This window comes from Peromyscus californicus, unplaced genomic scaffold (genome assembly GCF_007827085.1).
Source record: "Peromyscus californicus insignis strain IS unplaced genomic scaffold, ASM782708v3 Scaffold_20__1_contigs__length_68692818, whole genome shotgun sequence".
Classification (NCBI taxonomy): Eukaryota; Metazoa; Chordata; class Mammalia; order Rodentia; family Cricetidae; genus Peromyscus; species Peromyscus californicus.
The window spans coordinates 21,794,035-21,820,608 of NW_026294503.1; the positions used below are offsets into that span (position 1 = coordinate 21,794,035).

At 42.0% G+C, this 26,574-nt stretch overlaps 1 protein-coding gene across 2 annotated transcripts in view; it reads right to left on the bottom strand.

Annotated features, from left to right (window-relative positions):
* Window positions 1-26,574, bottom strand: part of Sntb1 (syntrophin beta 1) — a 252,097-nt gene that overhangs the window by 10,517 nt on the left and 215,006 nt on the right. For both annotated transcript variants that reach the window (XM_052747831.1, XM_052747830.1), the window contains 2 exons: window positions 25,907-26,046; window positions 25-221 (listed from right to left, as the gene is read on the bottom strand). In XM_052747831.1, the coding sequence (XP_052603791.1) occupies window positions 25-221; window positions 25,907-26,046 (337 nt within the window). The remainder of the gene's footprint in view (window positions 1-24; window positions 222-25,906; window positions 26,047-26,574) is intronic.

The following is a 26,574-nucleotide window of genomic DNA, read 5'->3' on the forward strand; positions in this document are numbered from 1 at the left end:
TAGCTCAGAGGCAGCAGTACTCACCAGTGGTGATTTCGGTAATGAGCTCCGCTGAATTGTGGCATCCCTGGACTATGCTCCTCGTCCAGTGGGAGAGGTCCCGGCTGATCTCTGCCCTGAAGAGATGGGTTTCAATTCCTTGCTTGGTACCAGTTCGTGTTGCAAAGGACAGATCCATAGCAGCCTGGGGGGATCCTTTCCCTGGACCTGAATGGACGAGCCTAGAGAGGAGGGGGTGAAAGAAAGAGGGAACGATGGAGAGAGGAAGAGAGATTAGTATTCAATTGCACTCTTTAAAAATCCACCTGGCCCATCACCTAGTAAATGCCCCAAACGGATGCACTGCTCTCGTTGTTATGATCTCAAGTCCAAGATGTGACTCTACCATCTTCTCTCCAACGGCAGAGTGAGATTACAAATCACCCAAGAACTGCGCATTTGGTTAAATATGCAGAAGAATCAAATAATATGATATGATTTATGCAAATCCAACTATGCTTAGTAAATAAATAAATGAATGGGTGAGAAAAAAAAAAGACTGGAATTCTGTGTAAAATTCTCTCCAGTCCAATTCCAACCCCACTCATGTGCATGTTCCTGCCTGGTCACAGGAAAGGGAAATGAGTCTACTGTACTAAATGGGCATGAGACTCAATTTGTCACATCTCAGAGCTGGAAGGATCTGGCTGTACTGAACATATCTCTGGGTCTGCATGCAGTTATGCAGATAGGCCCTGCAGACAAGCAGACAGGTGGGGACTCCATTGCAAAAGCAGCCATCTGCTTATCTGTCCAGGCTGGAGAAAGAACGAGAAACGTTAGACTTCTGAGGAAATGGTAGAGGGTTGCCCTTTAGTGGATATTTATGGGACTTTTCAGAAGTGTTGTTTTTCAACTACACAAGATTTTCACACTGACTTTAGAGCCTCCCTTTGGCATGAAATGTGACTTCTATAGTAAATAATTCCCCGGAAGGCCACACTTAAAACATAAAGAATCAAAGTATCCTGATCACCATCACTGGCTCCTACTCCTCACGTGTCCATTGGAAGCACGCTCTCTGCTGCTTGACATTTCAGCCTCCTCCTCTTCAGAGTGACTCTCATATCAATCATTCGCAGGGCAGCACAGTGTAATTTTATAAATGTTATTTCTCTCCAGGGTATTTGTATTTTCATCCTTATCTTTTAATATGGAAAGCAACACTGTACCATTTACTAGAAAAATGCCAGGTGCCTAGCCACCTATTGGATGAGAGTTACTTTCTTAGACAAATAATTTGTTACCTTGAGGGTTAAAATATGGGTAAGGAAACCAGAAAAGTTTAGTTTCCCCACAATACATAAATAGGAGAGAATAAAATCGTCAGTGGACGAAAGTGTATTATATCCTGTGGAATTCCTAGTAAGAAGTTTGTGCAACTCTGAGGTGCTTTCTTTCATTTACAAAGCTGGAGATTGGTGGTAGGAATGGTTTGCCAAGCCACTTTGAGGAAAAGGGTTATTGGAAAGGCTGTTGGCTGTGAGGTTCATTCCAGTTATAGAATAAATAATTTTCTATTATGCAGGCAGCCTCTAACATACATAAAGGGAAATGGCTGTGCATGTTGGGGCATGAAGAAATTTAACATATACCAGCTGAGTCTGGTTTGTTCTGGCAGGAGGAGGAGGCCATTTTGGAGGAAGAAGTGACTAAAAGTGATTGTGCTGCTGGTGTGGATTCAAACTCAAGTGATACTAAAGAAAAGAGAAAACATTTTTTTTCTAAATTCTGGTATGGGACTTTAATGGACTGAGGTAAAAATTCATCAGAAAAAAATACCTTTTTAATACATAAGTAGAGATAACCATTGATGAGAAGCAAGGAAATACACTATGGTTTTAGTTGCTCAAGGTGGTGTGTGTATGTGCATGCTTGTGAGGGTGTGTGTGTCTGCACACATGTATATGGGTACATGTGTGTTCAGGGGTGTGGTAATATTATGTCCCACAATATATTGCACACCCTAATAAACTTATCTGGGGTCAGAAAAAAAAATTCTGCAGGGAAGCATGACCATGCCTAACAGTAACTTTGAAATCTTCGAAAAGATGATGGGACCCCACAAGGATGATTCCACATGGACTATAATAATATCACTAAATTGACGAACATCACCCAAAGATCAACTTTGGACTACAAACTGCTCAAGACAATTTTGAGATGGCTTGCTGAGATGATCCAGCCTCACAGACTACTTGAGCAAGGACTTGAGACATGCCCAGCATTTTCCCATTATGCAGAGACTAGACAACAAATGATACTGATACCTCTCCCAGCACTTGACAATTAACCCAAAAATTTCTTTTCAGGATCCCCTAAAGATGTCTTTGCCCACAGAAAGCAGGAAGTAATTTTAAGAAAATGATGCCCTCATTTCCAAGAGGTAGGATGGGTGGGTTTTGGTCATTCAATGGCTTATGGATAATTGTCATTGTTCAGGATGGTTGGTTACAAGTTGTTATTGTTAATGGTCAGGAAAAAAAAGATAAAAAAAGGAGATTAGATTCAGGGTTCTTGTTTAGCAAGGAAAAGAAAAAAGAGGATATAGATAAGAGGTAGATTTGAATCTATTCTGAAAAATAAAAGAGAGAGAAATAACAGGATAAAAGCATTGATTATTGAATCTACTCTGAAAATAAAAAAGGGAAAATGTAGAAATGATAAGATAAAAGGTAGATTTTTTAATCTACTCAGAAAAGAAAAAAAGAGAGAATATGGATATGATAAGATAAAAAGATAGATTATGCCAGGCAATGGTGGCACATGCCTTTAATTCCAGCACTCGGGAGGTAGAGCCAGGCGGATCTCTGTGAGTTTGAGGCCAGCCTGGTCTAAACAGAGAGATCCAGGACAGGCACTAAAACTACACAGAGAAACCCTGTCTCTAAAAAACAACAAACAAACAAACAAAAAAGGTAGATTATTGAATCTACTTCTATAAAGGAACTACTTGTTTTAAATATTTTAAATTGGATTGGACTTTTCTATATTATATACAAATTTTGTATTGGACTCAACAAAATAGGATAAATAATGAAATTTTTTGTCTGAATTTGTCAAATGTTAATGGGCTGGACATTTTTAATATATATAATGGAGTTTTTTGTCTGAATCTGTCAAATGCTAATGGACTAGACATTGTTAATGTAATTCTTGACTGTACATATTGTATATAATTATTGGATATAGTTTTTCTTATATTAGTTATAAGCTTCTTTTATTATTTTAGACAAAAGGGGGAAATGTTGTGATATTGAGTCCCCAATATATTTTGCACCCTAATAAACTTATCTTGGGTCAGAGAACAAACAGCCACTAGATAGACATAGAGGCCAGAAAATGGAGGTACGAATACTTTTGATCCTATCACTTGGGAGGCAGAGATTCATCTGGATCTCTGTGAGTTCAAGGCCACACTGGAAATAGCCAGGCATGGTGACATACACCTTTAATCCCAGGAGGTGATGGCAGGAAGCAGAAAGGTATATAAGGCATGAGGACCAGGAACTAGAGGCTTTTAAACTTTTAGGCTTTTAGTAGCAGTTCAGCTGAGACCCATTTGGATGTGGTCTAAGAGGCTTCCAATTTGAGGAAACAGGATCAGCTGAGGAGTTGGCGAGGAGAGGTTGGCTGTGGCTTGTTCTGTCTCTCTGATCTTTCAGAATTCACGCCAATATCGGGCTCCCAAGTTTTTTATTTAATCAGACCTTTTAAGATTCGTGTTACACAGGCATGTAAGCAGAATGGGGATAACCTCAGGTGTTGTTCCAAAGCTACTGTCCACCTTTCTATTTTTGAGGCAGGGTCTCTCACTCCCCTGGAACTCAATACGTAAGCTAGAATGGCTGGCAAGAAGTTCCAGGAATCCTCTGTGTCCACCCTGTCCAAGTTCTGGAATTGCAAGCTTACGCCACCACACCTGACTCTTCAAGGTGTTTCCATATTCAAAATTCTATAAGTTTCAGTTGCTTTAAGAAATATATTCATCTATTGTCTTTTAAAATCTTAATACCAGGCTTAGTTGAGCACAAATGCCAGGGTGCAAGTTGAACTGAATAGGGAACAGGTTTGGGAGGCATAAAATCCTGTGGTAGAACCCCACTGATTTTATATGCCACATATTTAAAAAGTTTTAAAGAATCATTGCCTCATAAGGTAGTGTTGTGAAAATTAAATAACACCACTGATATACTGTTACTTGTTCAGAAACCAGCATGTGGCTCACACACAACAAATATTTTTATTCCTTACACTTAGAAGTTTAATTCCTGCCCCATAGGACCAGGGTTATATATAATAATTTTTTTTTTAAAAAAGAATTTAGTTCATTGTCTTGTAGTCAGCACTCAAATTAAAAAAAAAAAAGTTCCTTTAGGCCTTAACTGTTGTTTTCACTTTCCAATCCCTAAATGATTTCCATCAGTGACCTCAATTTTGTCACAATCAGGTGCTGGTGGTACTGTATTATAGAGGCAGAAGCAAAGTGAGTAAAAGTTCTGCTAGCCACAGGAAAACGTAATGGAACTCGGCTAGTGTCACAAAAGCTACTACTTGGAAAAGTCAAGGACTTCTCCAAATTTCAAGGCATGGCTTAAGAAGTCTTAGTGATATTTAAGAAGTCTTTAGTGATATTGGTTCCTAAAATGATTTGCTTGTGTGCTTCCAAGAACTCCTAACAGTGTATTTATCGAAAATGCCTATCAAGCATCCAAGGCCGAACGAAACACCACCTGTCTCCTAGATCAGGCGGATAGCTTTATTTCTTGTGCAATTCAGGGTGAGACTCTCCTTTCTTATACAACCTTACTAATAGACCCCTAACTTCTTACCTAACCACTTCTAGGAATGTAGACTGAGCCCATAGATCCCCTTTTGATATACTAACTGGTCATTAGCACTCAGTTGACCTCCTTTTACCATTCCCATTTTGGGTTGTAAAAGAAAGCCTGAAGGTCACTGCCTGAAGAAAATTCTTACCTACCTTTATGACCCTATAAGAATTCAATCCTGGTGACCTTGCTCAGCCAGAGGATTGTATTTCTTAGGTTTATAACTGGATTCCTGAGAGACTTGGGGAGAACTGAGAGAATAAGGAGACTAAGTGGCAGAGACAGAGAGGAAGACAGGAGTGGAGAACTTGAGGACAGAGAACTGAGAGGGAAAAGGAGGATTTTGACTGGAGAGAATGTGTGGACGAGATGGAAGATGAGGAAGAACCAGATGGGGAAGTACTAGCTGGGTAAGAACGAGATGAAAATGACCTAGATGAGGCAGAATTAAGATGAGAGAATTAAGATAGAACTTAGACAGAACAGTAGATAAAGATAGAGAAATCAGGCAAGAAAGGAGCTAGGCACAAGAACAGAACTGAAGCTGTGTAGATAGGATTTTATCTCAGAGGAATAAAGTAGACAGACAAAGAACTTGGTGTACTTAGATTCATTTCCTGAAAAGAATTTTCGCTGTTCATAATTTCTCTTCTAAGTCCCTGGGAAGTATATTATTAAGGCTGGTCCTTTCAATATTTTACAAGAAAAAAGATGTACAGTTGTCAGAGAGAGGGAGAGAGAGACAGAGACAGAGACAGAGAGACAGAGAGAGAAAGAGAGACATAGGAAGAAAAATGTATCTCAAATTAATTATTTTTCAAGAGAGTTTATAATATTGGAACCAATTACAACTAGAGAATGAAATTTGTTAAGAAATACCCATGTGGTAGCTTTGAGGGTGAAGGGATGGAACTGTTAATGGGATGTAACAGGTCTGAGAAAGCCCCGAACCAGGCCAAGGCACGCCATGCACCAGGATTGCTCTGCGGGGGAGGGGGGGAGGACGGGGGGGGGGGGCGGGGGGGGGGGCGGGGGATGGACAGACAATGAAAGAAAGACTTGGAGATGTGACTATTGGCATTCTTCAGTATTTGCCACATCACCGAATTCTCACTGAGTGAAGAGGAAAATTTGATTTTTCAACACATCAAGTCTGAATTATGGAATATTTATATTAAAGGCTAAGAGGTCGTCCATCCAAGGGAAAGCATACAGGTAGATTATGTTTTTTTAAATATGCTAATATTGGTACAATCCTGTCTTAAAACACTGAGATAAAAACAAACAGCTGTTTCTGTACCCAGTATATATACTGGGGACAAAAGGAATTACTTTTCCCAAATTGAATGTACATGGAATACAGATATCTATTGTGTGCATGTGTGCAAATCCTCTGGATGGAGCATTAAATAGATCCATAAGTAAAATTTTATAAGTATTATATGTCAATATGGAGCAAGACATTTATATTTTATAAATTCTAAATACATCACTCAACTATATGAAAAAAAAGTGCAGAAATGGGCCCACTAAAATGTCAACCAATTTTATAGGTGACTTTATTTATTTTTTAGAAAAATATTTATCTTTTTAAAATTAGATCCCTCCACAAGAAAAATTACACTACACAATTTAAAAAGCCTGGAGACTGAAATGAACCCAAATCTTTCAATGATTAGAATCAGAACTTTGTACTACTAAAAATGTAGAAATTCAGACTCAATGTGTTTTTAGTGTTTTGGTTGTTTTTTGTTTAATGTTAGTGGCAATTCAGTGTTGGAATAGGGAAGTCCTCATTTGTGTTCTCTGCGTTTATTTATGCATGGGGTTATTCTATACTGTCTATGTGTGGGAAGAACAGAGTACACACAGGCTACTGTTATAGAGCAGTTAACCATCCTCAAAAGGTGAAACTATACCTGTGGCCTCATTAGTACCTTACCCTGTAAGACCAGGCTCCAGCAAAGGTACAAGAGAGAATCTGAACCTTGCAGATTGATCTAATAGTAGTCTTTGGGATTCAGGCATCTTGTGAGGGACAACAGAAGAACTTCATGCTCTATTCTAGTCCCTTCTTCCACCCTTCCAACTGAACATCAAACAAAAATTGCTAATTCATTCATCCCATCGATCAATAAAGATTTCATCAATATTTATACAGTCTGAAAATCTTATGGACTGGACATCCTCCTCAGATTCATATACTGAAGCCTCATCACCAACATGACTGTTTGGACATAAGAATATTCACTGTGGTGGTAAGGGTGGGGGATTTAATCCAACAACAATGTCTTTAGACATCTCCATATGCACAGACACAGAACTCCATGAGGGAACAGATGTAGGCACCTATGTGCAAGCTAGGAAGACAGCTTGCACCAAGAGCCCAACAAATTGATCTTGAACAGCTTACTTTCAATACAGGAAGAAAGAAACTCCTAAACCACCCAGTCTACAGTACCTCTTTATAGTACCTGCTTTACACAAGGCCCACTCAAGTCTCAAAGCAAGTAGGACAAAAATGGACCAAGCCTTGATGGGCGACAGTTTGAAATAAGAGGCTTTTACTCATCCTGATTCACAGTCTCTTTATTTCAGGTCCAGGCTCTGTTCTCTGGAAATCTATTTCTCCGGTAGATGAGTAGTGGAGAGTGTGAGCTAGGGTGGTGGGGGTGGTGGAGAATCACTTTGTCTCCTTGGGGCAGCATATTCAGTGCCTCACAACTCCCCCAAACTTGACATATCCTGCAGCAGAACTTATGTAGAGAAGGGCCATGGGCTCTTAACAATTTCATGATTTGGTTCTAAGTGGAGGAACACCAGGATCTCCAAATGGGGATGCTTCCAGCACAAAGGAGAGAAATTTACATGGAATCAAATGACATTCAACGAATGTCCAGATGAGGAAAGGTCTTTGAACAATGCCAAAGACAATGTCAGTTTCTCTTTAGATGCCCGTGGGATGGACTAATGCAGGAAGATACAACTATGCATCTTTAGCGATTAGTGATGTTGACTTGAATGTGAGAAAGGTTGCAAAGCAAGCCTGGAAGTGGTGCTTCTCAAAGAACACCCCTGCTTCAAAGCAATTCATGTTCTTGCCCAGGAGGAGCACACAGTGAGACCCTGAAAGGCCTTGTCTCAGCGTAACTCAATCAGTGCTGCAGAGAACACCACAAACCCAAACCACATGACAGGAATGAAGCAGGTGACAGCCCTGTGCTAGTCCCACTAATCAGATCACACCAGAACTGAAGCAACGCAGTGCCAGGCACCTGAGTCTACACTTTCGTGAATGGTGAATGTCCTTTCTGGATTCTGGTTCTTCTATGGGGAGAAACACTGGGAATGTATGATTTCCCTTAGGGAACTCAGATGAGGTATGAATGCTTCCAGCAAGACTGCAGTTGCCAGAAGGTGCTCCCTTGATAAGCACTGTTGCTCACTTGTTAAAGCTGGAAACTGCTGGACAAACATGTTTCAGGGACCCAAGTTGTCCTGTGTGTGTGTGTGTGTGCGCACTTGGGTCTACACATTAAAAAAGCCAGGGGATGGCCCAGTTTCTTTCCCTATTACTACTCTCTACCTTATTCCCTTGAGACAGAGTCTCTAGGAATCTGGAGCTCATGTTTTCAGTTAGACTGGCTGCCTAGCCAGCTCCAGAGAGCCTACGGTGCTGGGCTCATAGATGTGTAATATGTACACATCTATGTTTTTTTTACATGGATGCTGAGGATTTGAACTCGGGTTCTCATGTTTGCACAGCAGGTGTTTCAACCCACGGAGCCATTTTGGGGAACCCACTGAGCCCATTAAGTTGTCTTGATAGTGGAGCTCACACCTAAGCATGGTGCCTCCTCTGGAGGTAAGGCCCTTCCTCACGTTCCTCAGTAGACCCACTCACCAGAATAAGAGCCTGCTCTGATGCCTCGTTGATTGAATGATCTCAGCACTCTTCTTGACACGTGATAGATGTAGGTTGGATATCAGCGTGGTTGCACGCTTTTCAAGTGTTCCTGTAAGTCAAGCTTAATTTTGCAATGGAAACTATGCAGGTACACAGTTGATCTACTTTGAAATGTTTTGAAAATTTCGGCTCAGTAAAGGGCTTCCCAAAAGGCTCTTTATTTGTAGAACATCCTTTGGAATATAGCTAGATTTGGGGAACTGAATGCCAAGTAAATGTCAGTGGATATTAAGTCATCATTTGGACACTGAAAAGGTGGGGCTAATATCTCTCTGCCTGAGATTTTTTTTTTCCTCAATTCTGCCAGAAACAGCATTTTTATACTCCTCTCAAGATTCTTCCCAAAGATACTTTTTCCTGTTCTGCAGTCTCAGGGGAACCCAGAAATAGCTACTATTTATCTTTCAATTATTTTACATTTTGGGTTATTTGTGTATCCTTAAAAATATGACCATCTGTCTTTTATCTGTAACAGGAACTAAACTATAGCAACCAAGTGAATGCTTTATCCTAAAAAGGTAAATCTTCTACCCAGCAAGGAAAACACACTGGCATCCTGAGACAGGCTTTCATTTGCTGTGCAGACGTCATTTCGAAGCTTCTTCTGAAACTGAGCAACCCAAGGGTGAATTTGTTCCTCCTCTATAAAATGAAGATGTATATTCCCATGGATGGAACCAAAACCATCACCTCCTGAAGTATTCTACATTTCTATTAGTTAGGAGTGTGAATAAATAACCAACCAACCACAACGACAGTTGACTAGGACAAGATAACACTGTAGAGGAGAAGCAAGAGACTGAAGTCATAGGTAGGAAGAGGTACAGTGGAGAGAGCCACCGGAGACACGATCTAACCTCCAGCTCTCCTGCTGACTAGCAGGCTACTTTCTTAAAATCTCCTCGGCTCAGTTTCCCCAACTCCAAAGGAAGGATAAGAATCTACCTACTTCATGTGAGGATTAAATAAGGTGGTATGTGAATGCCGCATGTAGCCCTGGTTAGCACATAATATATTCTCGTGGCCATTTGTGCTGGCTAGTTTTACGTCAACTTGACACAAACTAAAGTCACCTGAAAGGAGGAAATCTCAATTGAGAAGATGCCTCCATATGATCCAGGCATAGGGCATTTTCTTAATTAGTGATTCATGGGGGAGGGCCCAGCCCATTGTGTGGGTGGTGCCATCCCTGAGCTGGTGTTCTTGGGTTCTATAAGAAAGCAGGCTGAGCAAGTCATGAGGAGCAAGCCAGTGAGCGGCACCCCTCCATGGCTTCTGCATCAGCTCCTGCCTCCAGGTTTCTGTCCTGTCTGAGTTCCTGTCCTGACTTCCTTCCATGATGAACAGTATTGTGGAAGTACATGTTGACTAAACCCTTTCCTCCCCAAGTTTCTTTGGTCATAGTGTTTTATCACAGTAACAGTAACCCTTAACCAAGACACCATTATCATTATAATGTAAGTTAGAACAGGGTAGGGGTGGTTACTTCCTGCTGTATCCTTAGTACCCAGCACATTTCCTGGGCAAGAGAAGACCTCAGTAAATATTACCAAGTGACTAAATGAAGAACCAGGTGATCAGGAGGACACCCACATAAGAAGTTGTGACTAACAACAGCGGCTGTCCATCACCTCCCCTACTATCCTCAGCCCCTCAACCACTCAAAGCAGAAAGAGCAAATGACCATCTAAGCACTCAGCTTTGTACTCATCAAGTAGTGAATGTGGACTTAAAGGTAATGAGAATGAATTACTTCCTGAGGATGCCTGACAGCCCCTTCTGGTTTTTCCTTTAAGTCTCTCTTTACCCACTGGTGTTTTTTAGAAGTAACTGCTGGCTTAAGGAATTAAAGTTATCATTTTGGTTGGCAAAGTAGAAGCTAACTTTTTTTTTTAAGTGAAAGTTATTAAGATTTTCTACTCATTGACATGGATCTTTCTCTCTCTCTCTCTCCCTTACATACATACATACACACACACACACACACACACACACACACACACACACACACACACACACACACACAATGGGCTCCTAATGAAACTTTAAAAAATATCTTAAACTAATGTCATGGAACCTGGGACTAGGACAATTAATCAGTCATAAGTCAGTAAAACAGTGGCTGTGCAAGTAGGGGGACCTGAGATGGAGCTTCTGGGACCCATGTAAAAGCCTAGTGTTGCCTTGCATGGCTGTGGTCCCACTACTGGAGAGGTGGAGACAGGAGAGTCCCTGGGGCCTGCTGGCCAGCCACTGACTGTAGCTGCACTCCTGAGATTCAGGCTCAGTCACAGACCCCCCGTCACAAGAAATAAAGTGAAACTCAAAAGGAGACACTGGATGTCCACCTCTGTCTTTCACAAACTACCCACATATTCATGTGTATCTGTATGCACATGTGCTCAGACCCAAATACAACACACACACACACACACACACACACACACACACACACACACACACACACACACACAAACACATGCACGAGTGCATGCATACACTACTTCACATGCCCAAAGTGCAGCTTACATGAAGCTTAGACTCGATGCATGATAAGACCACTTTCAGGTTCAACCTTTTATTCCAGACTTAGGGGAAATTGCTTTAGCATCCTTGTTCTTGAAAGAGACCATGGCACGTGCTTCTCCCTCAGTCAATAAGAGACATACTAGGCTACATATTTATTCTTGAGTCCTTAGATATGGTCTCCTCGTCTGACTGCTTTTTGAGAAAAACAAATAAACAAGCAAGCAAGCAAAAAAAAAAAGGAACTGTCTCATCAGGGATACTTACACACTAATTTAATTCCAGATAGGTGTTTGAGAATGTTGCATAAAATGTTCCATGTACAAACATTATTATTAATATCCTTAATTAAGGCAACAACAGTTGCAGCACACAGATTCAGCCAAATTAGGAAAATTACATATTAGGTAACTGGGTTGCTAAGCAATATTACATACTCATTTTACTTAATTGCTGTAATTAGCATCTCCCAACAGATGCTACAATGCAAACCAAGGAAAGAGGGGGGAGGGGGAGAGGGAAGGGGAAGTGGGAGGGGAAAGAGAGGAGGGTGAAGGGAAGACAGAGGAAGGAGGGGGAAGGAGAGAGGAGGGAAGGAAAGGAGAAGAAAAAGAGCCACTGGTTGGATCTTTTAAAATTCTGTTAACGCTAAGTACTCTTGTCCATTGGTCACCCCAATGGGGCCCAGCAGCCCACAGACATCTCAGAAACAAAGCAAGAACAAATAATCGTTAACAAGTATCCAACTGTTGGGTGAGAGGGGTGATCCAGGACCTCCCCGTCACCAGGAATAGCCGATTCATTGCTACATTTTCACTATCTAAATTTCTGAATATGGTCAGGAAAGTCACTCAAGACCCCATCTTCCAGAAAGCTTGCAGTATTAAGAGAATTTGACTAGCCACGGAGATGAACGTAACACAGAAGAATGAACAGGATGGCGGTTAGGAGCCCACTCTTGAACTAGCTCCTGGCATTAACCAAGTGGAGGTGAGTGAGTGTCCTCCATCCACTTACTCATTTGCCCATGACATTTCAGGGCCAGCTTTCAGAGGCAGTATGAAGAATGAGAAGATGATACCTACAAATGAAAGCTTACACCAATGCGTCTGTTTCTACAGTACCTCTTTGAACATAGTACTTGGGGCTTCAACTAAACAAGAAGTTTATGTGTGATCAATGAGATGCCTAGAAACCCACATTTATAGTTCAGAATTTGAACCCAGTTCCATAAGCCTACAGGGTCCATACTCTTTCTATTACACCAAAAGGGCAGGGCAGGGGCAAACTCCAGATCATCAGATATAGACAGAGAAGGAAACTAAAAGGCAAAAGTAAAGTGACTTCAGGTCATTTGCAGTTTTCTTTTATTCATATTATGCTCCTCACCACAGCTAAACAAGACTTGTAACCTAATGGATAGTCTCATTTCATAATAAGTCAAAGCCTTAAGGAAGTATCCTCTGAAGTTAGTTGTCACTTTATTATTTAACACTGTTAGAACTGCACTTTCCAAGACATTCTATGCAACTTCTGTTTATCTCTTAATAGTCTCTTGTCCCATCTATGTTTTAATGAGTTCAACATGTGCCCCAATGAACAGAACACATATATCAAAAAGATCTTTCAGAGCATCTCCATGTAAAAATCAATGCCAATCAAAATCAGATCTGTCCCCCTGGGAACTGAACCATGTACGATCATCTGAGCAACCAGCTCTTACAATGTCTGGCTTTCTCTCTCCCACATTTTCTTTTTCTAAAAATTCTGCTATTGTCATCTCTTTCTACAGTGTTGGTTTCTGACCACGCATGGGTCCAGAGGAAGCCACCCATTAGCCACCTACCTGCAGTATTGCGGCATGTGGCTTTCAGAGCTAACCTTGTGATATGAGTCTTCCACTTCTTCCCACACTTACTGCCCTCTACAGACCAGCCACCATTTCTTCTTAATCCTGGCCCTCATATCTTAATGATATTAAGACATGAGGTATCTTTGATGCAACAGTGTTTCCTGTAGAATGATGTGGGCCAACTACTAATCAGCCATTCACACTTTCATTTGAGTTATATTTTCAGATCCTAACAATTGCTAGTGTTGTTTACTGAGCGCTCATTTGGCATGTCTCATTTTCTTTTTTTTCCTTATAGTTTTATTTTATTTTTACTTTTTTTATTATTAAAGAAATTTTTTCATTCATTTTACATGCCAATCAAAGATCCTCTTCTCCTCTCCTCCCCCCACAACCCACCCCCTACTCCCCATCACAAGAAGGCCAGGCCTCCTATGAGGAGGCACATCCAGTAGAGGCAAGTCCAAGCCCTTTTCCCAGCCTCAAGGCTGCATGAGGTGTCCCATCACAGGTACTGGGCTCCAAAAAGCCCTTTCATGCACCAGGGATGGATTCTGATCTTACCGCCAGGGGGCCCCCCAAGCAGATCAAGCTACACAACTGTCTTGCCATGCAGAGGGCCTAGTCCAGTCCCATGTAGGCTCCATAGCTGTTGATCCAACTTTCATGAGTTCCCACTAGTTTGGTTTGGTCATCTCTGCAGGTTTCCCCATCATGATCTTGATGCCCCTTGCTCATAGAATCCCTCTTCTCTCTCTTTGACTGGACTCCTGGAGCACTGCCTGGTGTTTGGCTGTGGATCTCTATATCTGCCTCCATCAGTCACTGGGGAAAAGCTCTGTGATGGGCATGTCTCAATCTTATGGTTTACATTTATATATATAATCTCAATTAGTCTTAGTAATAAGTGTGGGAAGCAGAAGATACTACTGTCCTATCACACAGATGAAGAAACTTGGATGTTGAGGCATGACGAGAATTTCCCCAAGAACATATTATAAGCGAGGACTTCCAGATTCATTCAACTCCTGGTTTGTCTAAATCCAAAGTCAGTCAGCACTTTCAAGACTGGGATCACAAGTTGGAGGCTAACGTAAGCTAAATAGTGAGTTCCCAGTCTGCCCGGAGGCACTCATGGTTTTGTAGGCAGGAGGGCAGGAGCCAGAAACCAAAGAGTGTGCCAGGCCCAGATGGAATGGCAGCAGGAAGAAGGCACACCTCACACTTGACCATTTAATCTACAATCTACATCCTAGAGCCTTTAATCCTTTCACACCACCCTAGGGCAGGCCCATGGAATATGCCACATTCCCAAAGAATGAGCATGCCTTCCAGGCTGAGCATGAACACCATAGTCTGTTTCTAATTTAACATTTCACAAGTGCAATTGGTCACATTCCCAGGGGCAAGAGTTTCTCAACTTTTGAAGGTTGGCCTGAGGCTACAACTACTTTTAGCATTAAGAAACCAAGTTTATTCCTAAGGCAACAACTCCTACCCAGCATGCGTGGTAGCAATGTTCCATCTTCCTGGCTCCCAGGTGACATGAAAACAGAGAAGTGCGAACTTATCATTTCCTCCCCTGACTGCCCCAGACTCTTCCGTCAGGCCCACAGGTCAACATGCCTGCCTGCCCCAGACTCTTCTGTCAGGCCCACAGGTCAGCATGCCTGCCTGTCCCAGACTCTTCCGTCAGGCCCACAGGTCAGCATGCCTGCCTGTCCCACACCCTTCCGTCAGGCCCACAGGTCAGCATGCCTGCCTGCCCCAGACCCTTCCGTCAGGCCCACAGGTCAGCATGTCTGGCTGCCCCAGACCCTTCCGTCAGGCCCACAGGTCAGCACGCCTGCCTGCCCCAGACCCTTCCATCAGGCCCACAGGTCAGCATGTCTGGCTGCCCCAGACCCTTCCATCAGGCCCACAGGTCAGCATGCCTGCCTGCCTTACACCCTTCCATCAGGCCCACAGGTCAGCACGTCTGGCTCATGGCTGTGTCATTCTCTTGGCAAGCTTTGTGTTTCCAAACTTCCGGCAACCCCTGGGACTGGGTGAGCAGAATTTCTTCATTAAACCTTCTTAGAATTCCAGAAAAAAAACAACTGTGACCTTAATCCTCACTCTCTGTAGACTCATATGATTTACCAATTATAACAATAATAATATTAATAATAAAACCACCCGTACTCCTACTTCATGTGGGTAAGTGGATCTTTAGAAAAAAAACTCAGCAATCTCAAGCAAACTTTAGTTAAGCCAAATATGTTTTCCCAGGGACTCATAAAAAGTGGAGGGGTGAGAATAGCTAAAATTACAGCATGTTTGCAAATGTCCTGAGTGTGTTGTTTGCTGGAAGTTGGAGGTGCCTTGCCAATTCCCCAAGCCAAGATGACAGAGAAGGTTGTCAGTAGGAAAGATGACCCCTTGTAAACTTCTCCGCATGGCGATAGACACCAAGAACATGCTATGAGCACTTGCGGTACCACTACTATGAAAAACAATCCAATTTTCATCATATATATATATATATATATATATATATATATATATATATTACCTATGTCTGAGTCTTTAAAAAAACTCAACCAAATTAATCAGCTATGAATTGGGTGAAGAAGTAACTCAATTCAGAAGAAACCACTTTCCTATTGATTGTGGTGCCAGCTAGTTCCTCTGTGTGTGAAGGAAGACAGTACCTGTGACAATCTGAATAATGCTCCCCAGGACTGCTAAGGGGAAGAGAAGAGCCTTGAAGTGACTTGTGCCAGATACTATGTTAAATAAGGCTCTTTGGGTCATTGCTCTGAGCAAAATGGTGAATGCATGAGTGAATTGTGCACCTTCTTCAATTCATACGCTGAAGTCTTCACTGCTCTAGTGTGACCGACCACATCTTGAATTAGGACTTCTAAGGAGCTAATTCAGGTAAATATGGTCATAAAGAATGGGGCCCCAATCCTCCTATGGAGAGTCACAGAGGAATTGTGTCTTGGTACATGGTCTCCAGATGTGTACTAAGAAGAGAACCGTCATCAGAACAACTACAACAGCACCCTCCCCCTGGGCTTCCAGCCTCTGGGATTCTAGGAGAATGAATTTCCCCAGTCTATCTGCAGGTTGAACACTCCTTATCAAAAACTCCAAACTCAACTTTGTAAGCACTAAAACGATGTCACAAGTAGAAAATTCCACATTGTGATCAAGAAAGAGTTTCATCCACAAAACTATTGTGTGGAGTTTTATTTAGGATGTGTGGATAAGATGTACATACAACATAAATGAATTTCCTGTCTGTGTTCAGGCCACTTCCCCTAAATGTCATATAATTGATACATAAATGTTACCAATCCTGAGAAAAATCCAAAATGTATTTTACATAACAAATCCTCTACTTGACTGACTAGTATATTAATTATATTGTGACTGTCCCGCTGTGGTAGACATTATTAACCATCTTTCTTTCTTTTTTTTCTTCAGACAGGGAAGTTGAAAGAAGTAACCAGCTCAGAATCACATAGACTTTAAACAGGGCTTGACTATTCACCCCAGTCTGAATCCTGGTCTGTCAAAGCATTCACCTCTCTGCCGGCAAATACAACTAGTTTATGGAAGTATTTTTAAAGGGATTTTTCATTTTCATCATTCATTAATTTTCAGTTAGCATGCAAAACATGGGCTTCCTTTGAGCCTTTGTGTGCATATCCTTGAGAAATGCTCATAATCACACACCCTGCTCCTCTATCTCAGGCTCTCTCCCACTCCGAATGCTCCGTTTTCTTCCCAAATAATAAAAATCTAAATTCTGCCTATGAGAGGAGAAAGAAATATTTTTGAGACTTTGTGTTTGCTTAGTTCTACTTTTTACATTTTTGATAATTAGCTTTTAAAAGCTGTCTTGGGTAGTGCTATGGCGACTGACCACCTGTAAAGTTCAGTTGATCACAAGTTGGCAGTGTTTTAAAAAGGTAGCGATATACTTGTGAACACCAAGTAGAGAAAGGGTTAAAAATAATGTTTGAGCACTTACCATGTGTCAATCCTACTCTAAGAAATTTACATTGACGTGATAATCATCGCAACCAATCAGGTAGGTGTAGACAGTGCTTCTCGAATTACAGATGAATTATGTAAGGCAAAAAGATAAGAAACTTGCCTAAAGTTACAAAGCTGGCATTTGGGGGCAGATCGTCAACTTCTAGAATCTGTGACCTGGAAGCAGCATTGGTGTGATGAGACGATACACAATTAGTAGCAAGCCAAGGAAGATTGCAACAGATACCAACAGAAACTGACCTGTTACCACCCACAACTACACGTTCACTTTGCACTGTGACCCAAGGCACCACTTTCTTTCATTATGAGATTGAGTGACAGGAAGTGCAGGATTAAGTTGTCATGGGAGTTCCTAATTAAGGACACATTGCGACCCAACTACCTTATGCTTTCGTCATCATACCCTACCCTCACGATAGACTGTATGATCTCAAACTGTGAGCCATCACCACCACCACCACCAACAGCAGCAACAACAACAACAAAAAAAATCCCACCTTCTTATTTGATATTTGGTCCCAAAAAGAAAGAAGTATCCAATGCAGGAGGGAAACAAAAGATTTACTTGATGAATAAGAAGTTAGTGAAGCAGTCTACATTTCCAAGCTGGGGGAGCCGCCACAAGGAAGGACCCCATTTTTCTCTAGCTCCCACCCCCACTGCTTCCAGAAATGATTCTGCTGAGAAACTGAAGGAGTCACCCTAGCCCCCCCTCCACCTCTAAGAGTCTGTTTTGTGTGCAATCAGAGAGCAGCTCCAGTTACCCCTGGAGGGAACCCTGACTTCTGTGGCTCATTTGGAAGCCCTGCATGGATTTGCATAGAAGCCCCATCTCCTGAGTCAACAGGGAGGGGAATGGGGCTTTGTTTTCATTGTCTAGTTTATGAAAGTCTTCACGTGGAGTTTCCAGAGAGAAGCTGAACAGGAAAAATGACCTACAGTGGCTGGTATCCAAGGCAAAAGTCTATTAAAAACCTATTTCTCCAAAGCACATTGTCCCATGGGCTTTATAGCAAAGACATCCCACTGAGTGCATTTAACAAATGAGGGCTCTGAGAGATAGGAGGGTTGGTTAGCCTGGAGGTAGGCAGTGTTATGGAAGAAGAGAGACTAAGATGAGAATTCTTTGCTCTTACAGTTCAGACCACCACTCAGGAGCACATAGTGAGATGCCTGCTAGCTGGAGGGGATGAAGTGGGAATGAACTGAGCCGCCATAACATCCTGAACACCCCAACTGCCAGATGGAGGGAGTTCCCAGTAATACGCATGGCCCTGACTTTATCCTTGCATGTAGGTAGGTCTTGTACACGTACAGAATGAATTCCATTTTGCACCTCGGTGGTTAGCCTGTGTTAGTTGGGAGGATGATGGTGAGTTGAGGAAGCATGTTCTGCCATGGCTCTCCTTTAAGATTAGTGGTAGACTCCAATATTTTAATATCGTGTTTTGTTCTACCCAACCACATTTATATACTTCAAGAGTTTTTCCATTTTCACTCTCACACCAGATAAAGGTCTATGGCTTTAGATTTCTTTATGTGGTTTGCTCACAACCCATCCCTGGCATCTGTGAACCTGTACCACATCTTTTTGACATCCCTGCCATGGAAGCTTCTCATATCCCACACCCTGTTTCTGAGACTCCACCTCTCCTTCTGGAGACTCTGCTTTTTTTTTAGATTTATTTATTATGTATACAGTGTTCTGCCTGCATGTATGCCTGCAGGCCAGAAGAGGGCACCGAATCTCATTACAGATGGTTGTGAGCCACCATGTGGTTGCTGGGAATTGAACTCAGGACCTCTGGAAGAACAGCCAGTGCTCCTAACCACTGAGCCATCTCTCCAGCCCCAGACTTTGCTTTTAAGGACCATCTGTCATCTGTCTGTTTCTTTGGCAATGGCCCTGACCATGGAGCTGCTGTGCCTACTTATGCAGCCAGCATTAAGACCCCCCCAAAGATGATAGCTATCCAGCATCCTTAGTTACTGAAGGACTCCTTGAAGGAGGGGCAAGCCTGCTTACTGAGCTGAGTTAGGACAAACTCTGAAGGAGTCATGTACCAGTGCTCCTCGACTTACAATGGGATTGAAAACTGATAAACCTACCCTACACCAAAAATATCAAGTCTCCAGCTCACTGATTGTATTTACCCTACTTAACACCATAACTTAGCAATATAGGACACTGTTGTTTCTACTAAGGCATAACTTTTCAGCATTATCATAATGTCAAAAAGTTGAGGCTGAGCCAGGCGGTGGTGGTGCACGCCTTTAATCCCAGCACTCAGGAGGCAGAGGCAGGCAGATCTCTATGAGTTTGAGGCCAGCCTGGGCTACAGAGTGAGTTCCAGGAAAGGCACAAAGCTACACAGAGAAACCCTGTCTCAAAAAGACCAAAAAAAAAAAAAAAAAAAAGTCGAGGCTGAGCTGCCAGAAGTTAGACATTGTGTGTATAACAGTGTATATACTCTAGGAATAGGAATAGGTATGTGCTCTGGCCGATAGAGCTTTCAGTAGTCTGGGGAACATCTTGGACATGTGCTGTCTATCATGGTAACGTCTAGCTACATAAGGTTATTGAGCGCTTGAATGTATTTAGTAAGACAGAAAGCACACTTTTAGTATTATTTACATTTAATTTGCTGAAGTAGGCATAAGAGGCTAGTGGTTGTCCTGTTGGAGGGTGAGGCCTTAGAGTTCTCTATGGGGTCAGGTGGAGGCTGGGAAACTATATCCAGTGCACCTTGGTGGCTCCTGGCCCATCTTATCCCTGCTTCCTGGTCCTCCTTAGTTTAATACTTTCTTTTCACTCACTCACTGTCTCCTTTTCCACCTCTAGGGAGACAGGCCTATGTGAAGCCTCTCTAGGCCTTCCAAGTTCACCAAGTCACATTGTTGCTGCGATTGGTCTCATTCTGGAAGAGCTGAAAGTGACCACTGGGAAACAACTATGTCTCCCAAGACTCCGTACCTTCACAGAAATGTCGTTTTATTTTACCTATTTGTTTCTCTTTTCTTCGTCATGGAATTGGAACCACTGTCTGAATTCAGCAGTCACCCCTTGACCTTGTGATTTGTATGCCAAAGGTAAGGGTGTCTACCCTGATTGTATCTGTGACTGCTACCTCCTCCAAAGACTCTCAGTGGTCCCCAGGGCTCAGGCTCATAAGAGCACACAAGAATAGTGAAAAGGTTAACTCTGCATTCCACCACCTGAGTGGACCTCCAGTGGTGTGGTACCCTTCTGACCTTGGGCCAGTTCTTTAACCCTTCTGAGCCTTGGGGTCTGAATCGGGAGGAGACGCTGTGCCACAGGCTTGTGGAATGGATGGATGTAAGAGCTTCAGGGGAGATTAATGTCAAGTCCCGAGCACCTGCCCAGGCCAGATACGAGTTCTTATCACCTTGATCTGCAAGGCCATGTCTGGTGTGCTCTGACCCCACCACACTGCATTGTATAGGAAGCGGGGACTCTGTAACTGAATTTCTCTGCTTTCTGGCAAGCCTCGCCCCTTCCTCCAGCTCCCACCATTCATTTTCTGCAGAGTTCTCTCACTCAGGCTTTACTTCCAACATTATTCTTCAGCCCATCTCCAGACAGTGGTCAGGATATTCTTGTCGCTGTATTTGGTCTAAACAGTTCCTTGGATACTGCTGCCCATCAATATATTTGTTCCGGGAGTTTGAACTTTATTTCACCTCTTTAGTTTGTGCCTTAATTATAATTTCTGGCACATAACACATGGATTCTGAATGTTGAGGAATGAATGAATGAATGAACGAACGAACGAAAGAAAAAGCAGTCGCCACTGATCGTGGTTTCCATAAGCTGTGAGGAGGAATCTGAAAATGAGCTGCAGTTAGTTTTATTTTCATGTTTCCTGAGAGTTACCTAGAAACTACCCTACTTGCGCTGTTGTTGTTTGTTTTTACTCTTTTGGGGGACCTGCCACCCAGCTCCCAAATAAATCACACACGGAGGCTTATTATTACATATAAATGCCTGGCTTTAGCTTGGCTTGTTTCCAGCTGGCTTTACTTAACTTTAAATTATCCCATTTACCTTTTGCCTCTGGGCTTTTTCCATTCTCTAACTTCTGTAAATCTTATTCTTACTCCATGGCTTGCTGTGTAGCTGGGTGGCTGGCCCCTGGAATCCTCCTCCTCTGGCTCCTTCTTTTTTTACCCCCAGATTTCTCCTTCTTTATATTCTCTTCTCCTACCAGCCCCGCCTATCCTTTCTCCTGCCTTGCTATTGACCATTCAGTTCTTTATTGGACCATCAGGTGTTTTAGACAGGCACAGTAACACAGCTTCACAGAGTCAAAAAATACAACATAAACAAAAGTAACACACCTTAAAATAATATTTCCCAACATTGCACTTTCGTTCCTGACAATTGCTATGAGAGGTACCCATTCAGTCTCCCTCCGGGTAACTGGAATGGTCTCTATGCTAATCTCTCTTTGCTTTCAGTTGCAGGAATTCCTTGGAATGTGAACATGAGTGCTGTGGATGTGAATTGCACAGTAAAGGTGCTGGGCCTGAGTTAACATGGCATATCCCCACCTCTGTGTCAACATGTTAAGACGATTGCTACAGGCTCATTATAACACTGTACTGTGCCGTAAGAGTCCTCCTGCCACAGATTTTGAAGCATGGAAAACTCATCCCTTTTTTATTTTTATACTCATATAGATCTGGCTCCTAATCCTCAAAAATCTCCCTGAAATTCATAGGACGGGACCCAAAATTTCTGTCTTCAGGTCAACTTTACCGGTGTCCACCATCAACCTTGACTGGAAATCAGAAGAATTTCAACTCTAAAAGTGTTGCTGCTGTGATCTGTTACCGCCTATTCTACTGCTTCAGGTTCCCTTTCCTGTACAAAAGCTTTGACTATAATTGTTGTTAGGGCACCTGCCATGTGTCTCTCTCAAAACAGATGCCCAAAGCTTAGATGCGCTCTGATGAGTCTGCTGGACCAAACTTCAAAAGGAGCCTTCCCCACATTGTCTGGTAGTTCACCCAACAGATCACCAAGGAGGCCCTGGCTTACTGGCAAGGACTATGTCAGGAAGATGACAATTATGTTCACACATCCAACATCTAAGAAAAAATCACAGTGCCATAGATGGAATTAAACCAGACCACTGTCACAAACCGGGCAGAGGAAGAGCTGGCAGCAGAAGCCAGGCGAAGGAATTTTCAGCGACTTCAAGGCAACACCCGAGTTTCATTTACTGTTTTCTAAGGACACAGGCCTTTAAGGAAGAGGATATAACTACGATGCACTTTGACCCCATTTCATGACCTGGCTGGGAGCAACCATGCTGCAATGAATATGGAGTCTAGCTCTCTCTTTGAGATACCAGCCTTAATTTCTTTAAATACATCTCCAGGAGTGAGATTGCTGGGTCAAATGGTGGCTTTATTTTAACTTCTAGAGAACTTGCCACACTTTTTCATAGTGGCTGCCTCTTTTTGTGACCCCAGAAAGAGTGAGCAAAGGCTCCTTGTCCCCATATTAAAAATAATTTTTATTTTTATACTTTTTAATAATAGCCATCACTAAGGTCTAGTGATGTTGAGCTATTTTTACACATACCTGTTGTTTATTTGTGTATCTTCTGGGAAATGTCTCTTGGGGTTTATAGCCCATTTTCTAATCGAGGCTTGTGTGTGTGTGTGTGTGTGTGTGTGTGTGTGTGTGTGTGTGTGTGTGTGTGTTGTTGTTGTTGTTGTTGTAGTTGTTACTGAGATGTAGGACCTCCTTGTATATTGAGTTCTGAGTAGCACCCTTTTGTCAGATTCGTGGTTTTCAAATCTTTCCCCACTTCCTGTAGGCTGCCTTCTTATTTTTGCGGTTTCCTTTGCCGTCCAGAAGCTCTTTAGTTTGTTGTGATCCTGTTTATCTAGTTTTGCTTTTTGTTTGTGCTTTTAGTATTGTTAAGTCCACTGTCAAGAAGGTTTTCTCCTAGGGGTTTCTGGATTTCAGATTTTACTTTTAAATATGCCTCTAATCTATTTTGAGTTGATTTTTATATGTGGTTTGAGATAAGGGACCAATTTCATTCTTTTGCATATGGATATCCATTTTTTCTCGGAACCATTTATTGAAATGATCATGCTTTCCCCATATGTCTTCACTTCTTGGTAGCCTTGCCAAAGATCAATTGACTGTAAATGGGCAGATCTATTTCTCCATTGTTTTTTATAAGTATCCATGTTATTGTGTCAGCATCATTTGCTTTTGGTTACCACTAGCTTACTTATGTACTTGAGTTCAGCAAATATGAGGTCTCCAAATGTTCCTCTGTAAGGAAAATGTAACGTGATGTAATGTGATGTGATGTGGTATGTGTGTGTGTGTGTGTGTGTGTGTGTGTGTGTGTGTGTGTGTGTGTGTACATAATTGAATGTTATTCTGCTTTAGAAAAAAATACAGCTAAGTCAAATAAGTCAGAAACAGAAGGACAAATGCTATATGATTCAACTTATGTGGAGACTCTAAAACGTCAAATTCATAGAGTTTCATGATTGTTACCAGGAGTTGAGGAGAGGAAAAAACTGGTAGGTTTTGGCCAAAAGATACAAGGTTTCCATCATGCAAAATAAAGAGAGTGGGGGGAGCTTCCTGGAGGTGGTAAATTTGCAATATGGTATTGACTGCGGTGATGGTTTTATGAATATGAACATCCCTCGGCATTCACCCAATTATATGCATTATGCAAACAGCTTTTTGTGTGTCAATCACAGCCCAGTGAGGTGGTCTAAGAAAAGCTATAATTCACGTGAGTAGCTAGTATACAGTAAACAGTCCAAGAAACAGACAGCATGAAGTGATCTCACTTCCCCGGGAACATCACACGCACCAGGAGGAACTTCTTTAGAGAAACTCTCATAAGCATAATGGGAATTTGCATAGGCTATTTGCTGCTCTGTTGCCAAGTAAAGACCCTTGCTTGATGATTACATTTGGACCCCAAGACTGGAAACACATGAATCTAGTTCATTCCAAGGGGGATAAGATGGGTATCCAGGAAAATTTCAAGTCCTGGACATCACACAAATGATTTGGTTCCTTAATGACAGATGAGTATTCTGTTGTCTCCATGTTGCCTTGTCTAATAATAGATAGTAACTTACCCAGCTAAACATGTGGCACAGCCATACCTGATGGGAATGGCAGAAGTCATAAAGCCAGCACAGCTGATTGACAAAGATCAGCAAAGCTGAGCCACATGATGGCTGCCGTGCCACCTTTGGTTTTCATCTCCACCTGTTGCATACTTGGGGGACTTTTACTGTTTGTACAATTTAGGGATATTGGATTGATGGAAAATTTCTTATGAATCATCTATGCCTTTTCTCAGGAGTACTGCTTCTAAGCTTCCCCAGGAAAGTCCTGAACATACTATTACCCCCCTCCCTCTTTAAGGGAGATATCCTTATTTACTTGAAAGTCTTCCTTACACCTTGGAGGTTGTGACACACATAAGGAAGCCAGATGTCTCTTTATGAGGCTATGAGATATTCTTGAAACATCTGTCCCTGTACTTACTCAGGAACAAGATAATCAAAACAAAGTAAACTTAAAAAGGTCAACAAGATTCAGTGGGCTAGAGGAGTTGGCCACAGATCAGACTGCAAGCCTCTTCCTGCTACACACTCAGACAATTACATGGCATATACAGCAACAAAGTTAGATTGGCTGAAGTTACCTCTGCCTTATACAGAGACTTACATTGATGAGCAAAGAATGGAGTGGAAAGATGATAAGAGAACGTTATGTCAGGACTTCCCTTTCTTAGGCAATTTAGCACAAGCAGAGCCACTGGGGTGTTATATGACAAAGGAACAACAGAATGCCAGGATAAGACACATAAACAAATTCTATAAATATATAAAATATAAACATTGTATTATGCCAGAATTTAAGTAATAACTGTAGCAGCTTTGGCCTGAGACTTTTCTTGGGCACTATGATCATTAAGAGGTAACAATACACTGCTTGGGATATGGCAAAATGCCTGGGCTAGCTTGAAGGATTTTGTGTTGGTCTAGTGTTCTTGTAACCATAAAAGCTACTAACCTGAGAAATGGTTGTCATATGCCTCTAGATTCTTAAAAATTGTGTTATGGGGTTAATGAGTAAAAAATGATAATCCTGTTATCATTTATTAATGATGTCAAAACTTGAGGGAAAATGATTGAAAATGATAACTCTGTTGTGTCATAGTTTGTTAATGATGACTAAAAGATGAGCAAGAGGAAGTGAAACACATGTCCAAAACTGAAAATGATATAATCTTTGTTTTGGGACAACATGAATATATCCCTGCTTACTGAATTCTGTATAAATAAAGAAGCACGCTGGCTGCTAGTCAGTCAGGCTGCAAGATTCTCACCACCACCATGGCCTGGCTCACCTCCTTCCCTCACCAACTCCTTACATCCTCTGCTGGGACCTGTCCACTGCCAGGATGGCTCACAGCAAACATGTACGTATATTCTTAAGGAGCTCTCAGTCCTGGCCATACCATTAGACAACATTCAAATGTATTGAAATAATTATAATTGATTAAAACACCATCAAGCCCGCAACACATCTCCCAAACCCACAGTCCAGGCTACCTGGTGGCAAGAAGTGGATATGAATGCACCGGGCTGAACCAAGCTTCCTTTCTTCGTGGCATGCTGTCGTAGATTAAAAGATCTTTCTCAGTCAGAACAACGAGGGCTGCTTTCCACTGCTTCTCACTCTCTCCTGGCACCTGAAACAGAAAGCAGAGAACTGTGAAACAGCTGGAGTACAAGGATGAGTGGGAAAAGAGACATCAGCATCCCTTCAATTAGAGAACCAAACAAAATGAGTGTCTTTGGTTCAGACTTCGATAGTAGAAATGTATAGCGTGAAATAACTATAAATAACTATAAAGAAATAAACTATAAAGAAAATACTACAATAAAGAAATAACTATAGCGTGATCCTAGTGACTCCTGATCACTGAAAATATCTGATACCAGGGGCCTGGTATGTGCTATCTGCACAGCCAAGAAAGAGCACAGCTGCTGCACATCTGCCATTGGTTCTCACCTGTCAGTCAGCACTGAATCTTTATTGCATGGTGGGAGGTAAATGCTTGGGGGGAATCAGCACTCTCATTTTATGCTCTGGCACAGCACATTTATTATGAAAAAATTTGAACACATATCCAAAGACACTGAAAAATATCCTGCAGAGGCACATGTCTCCTCATTTGGGTGTGAGAAAGGCAGTCTCTTAAGTCTTGCTCTTGAAT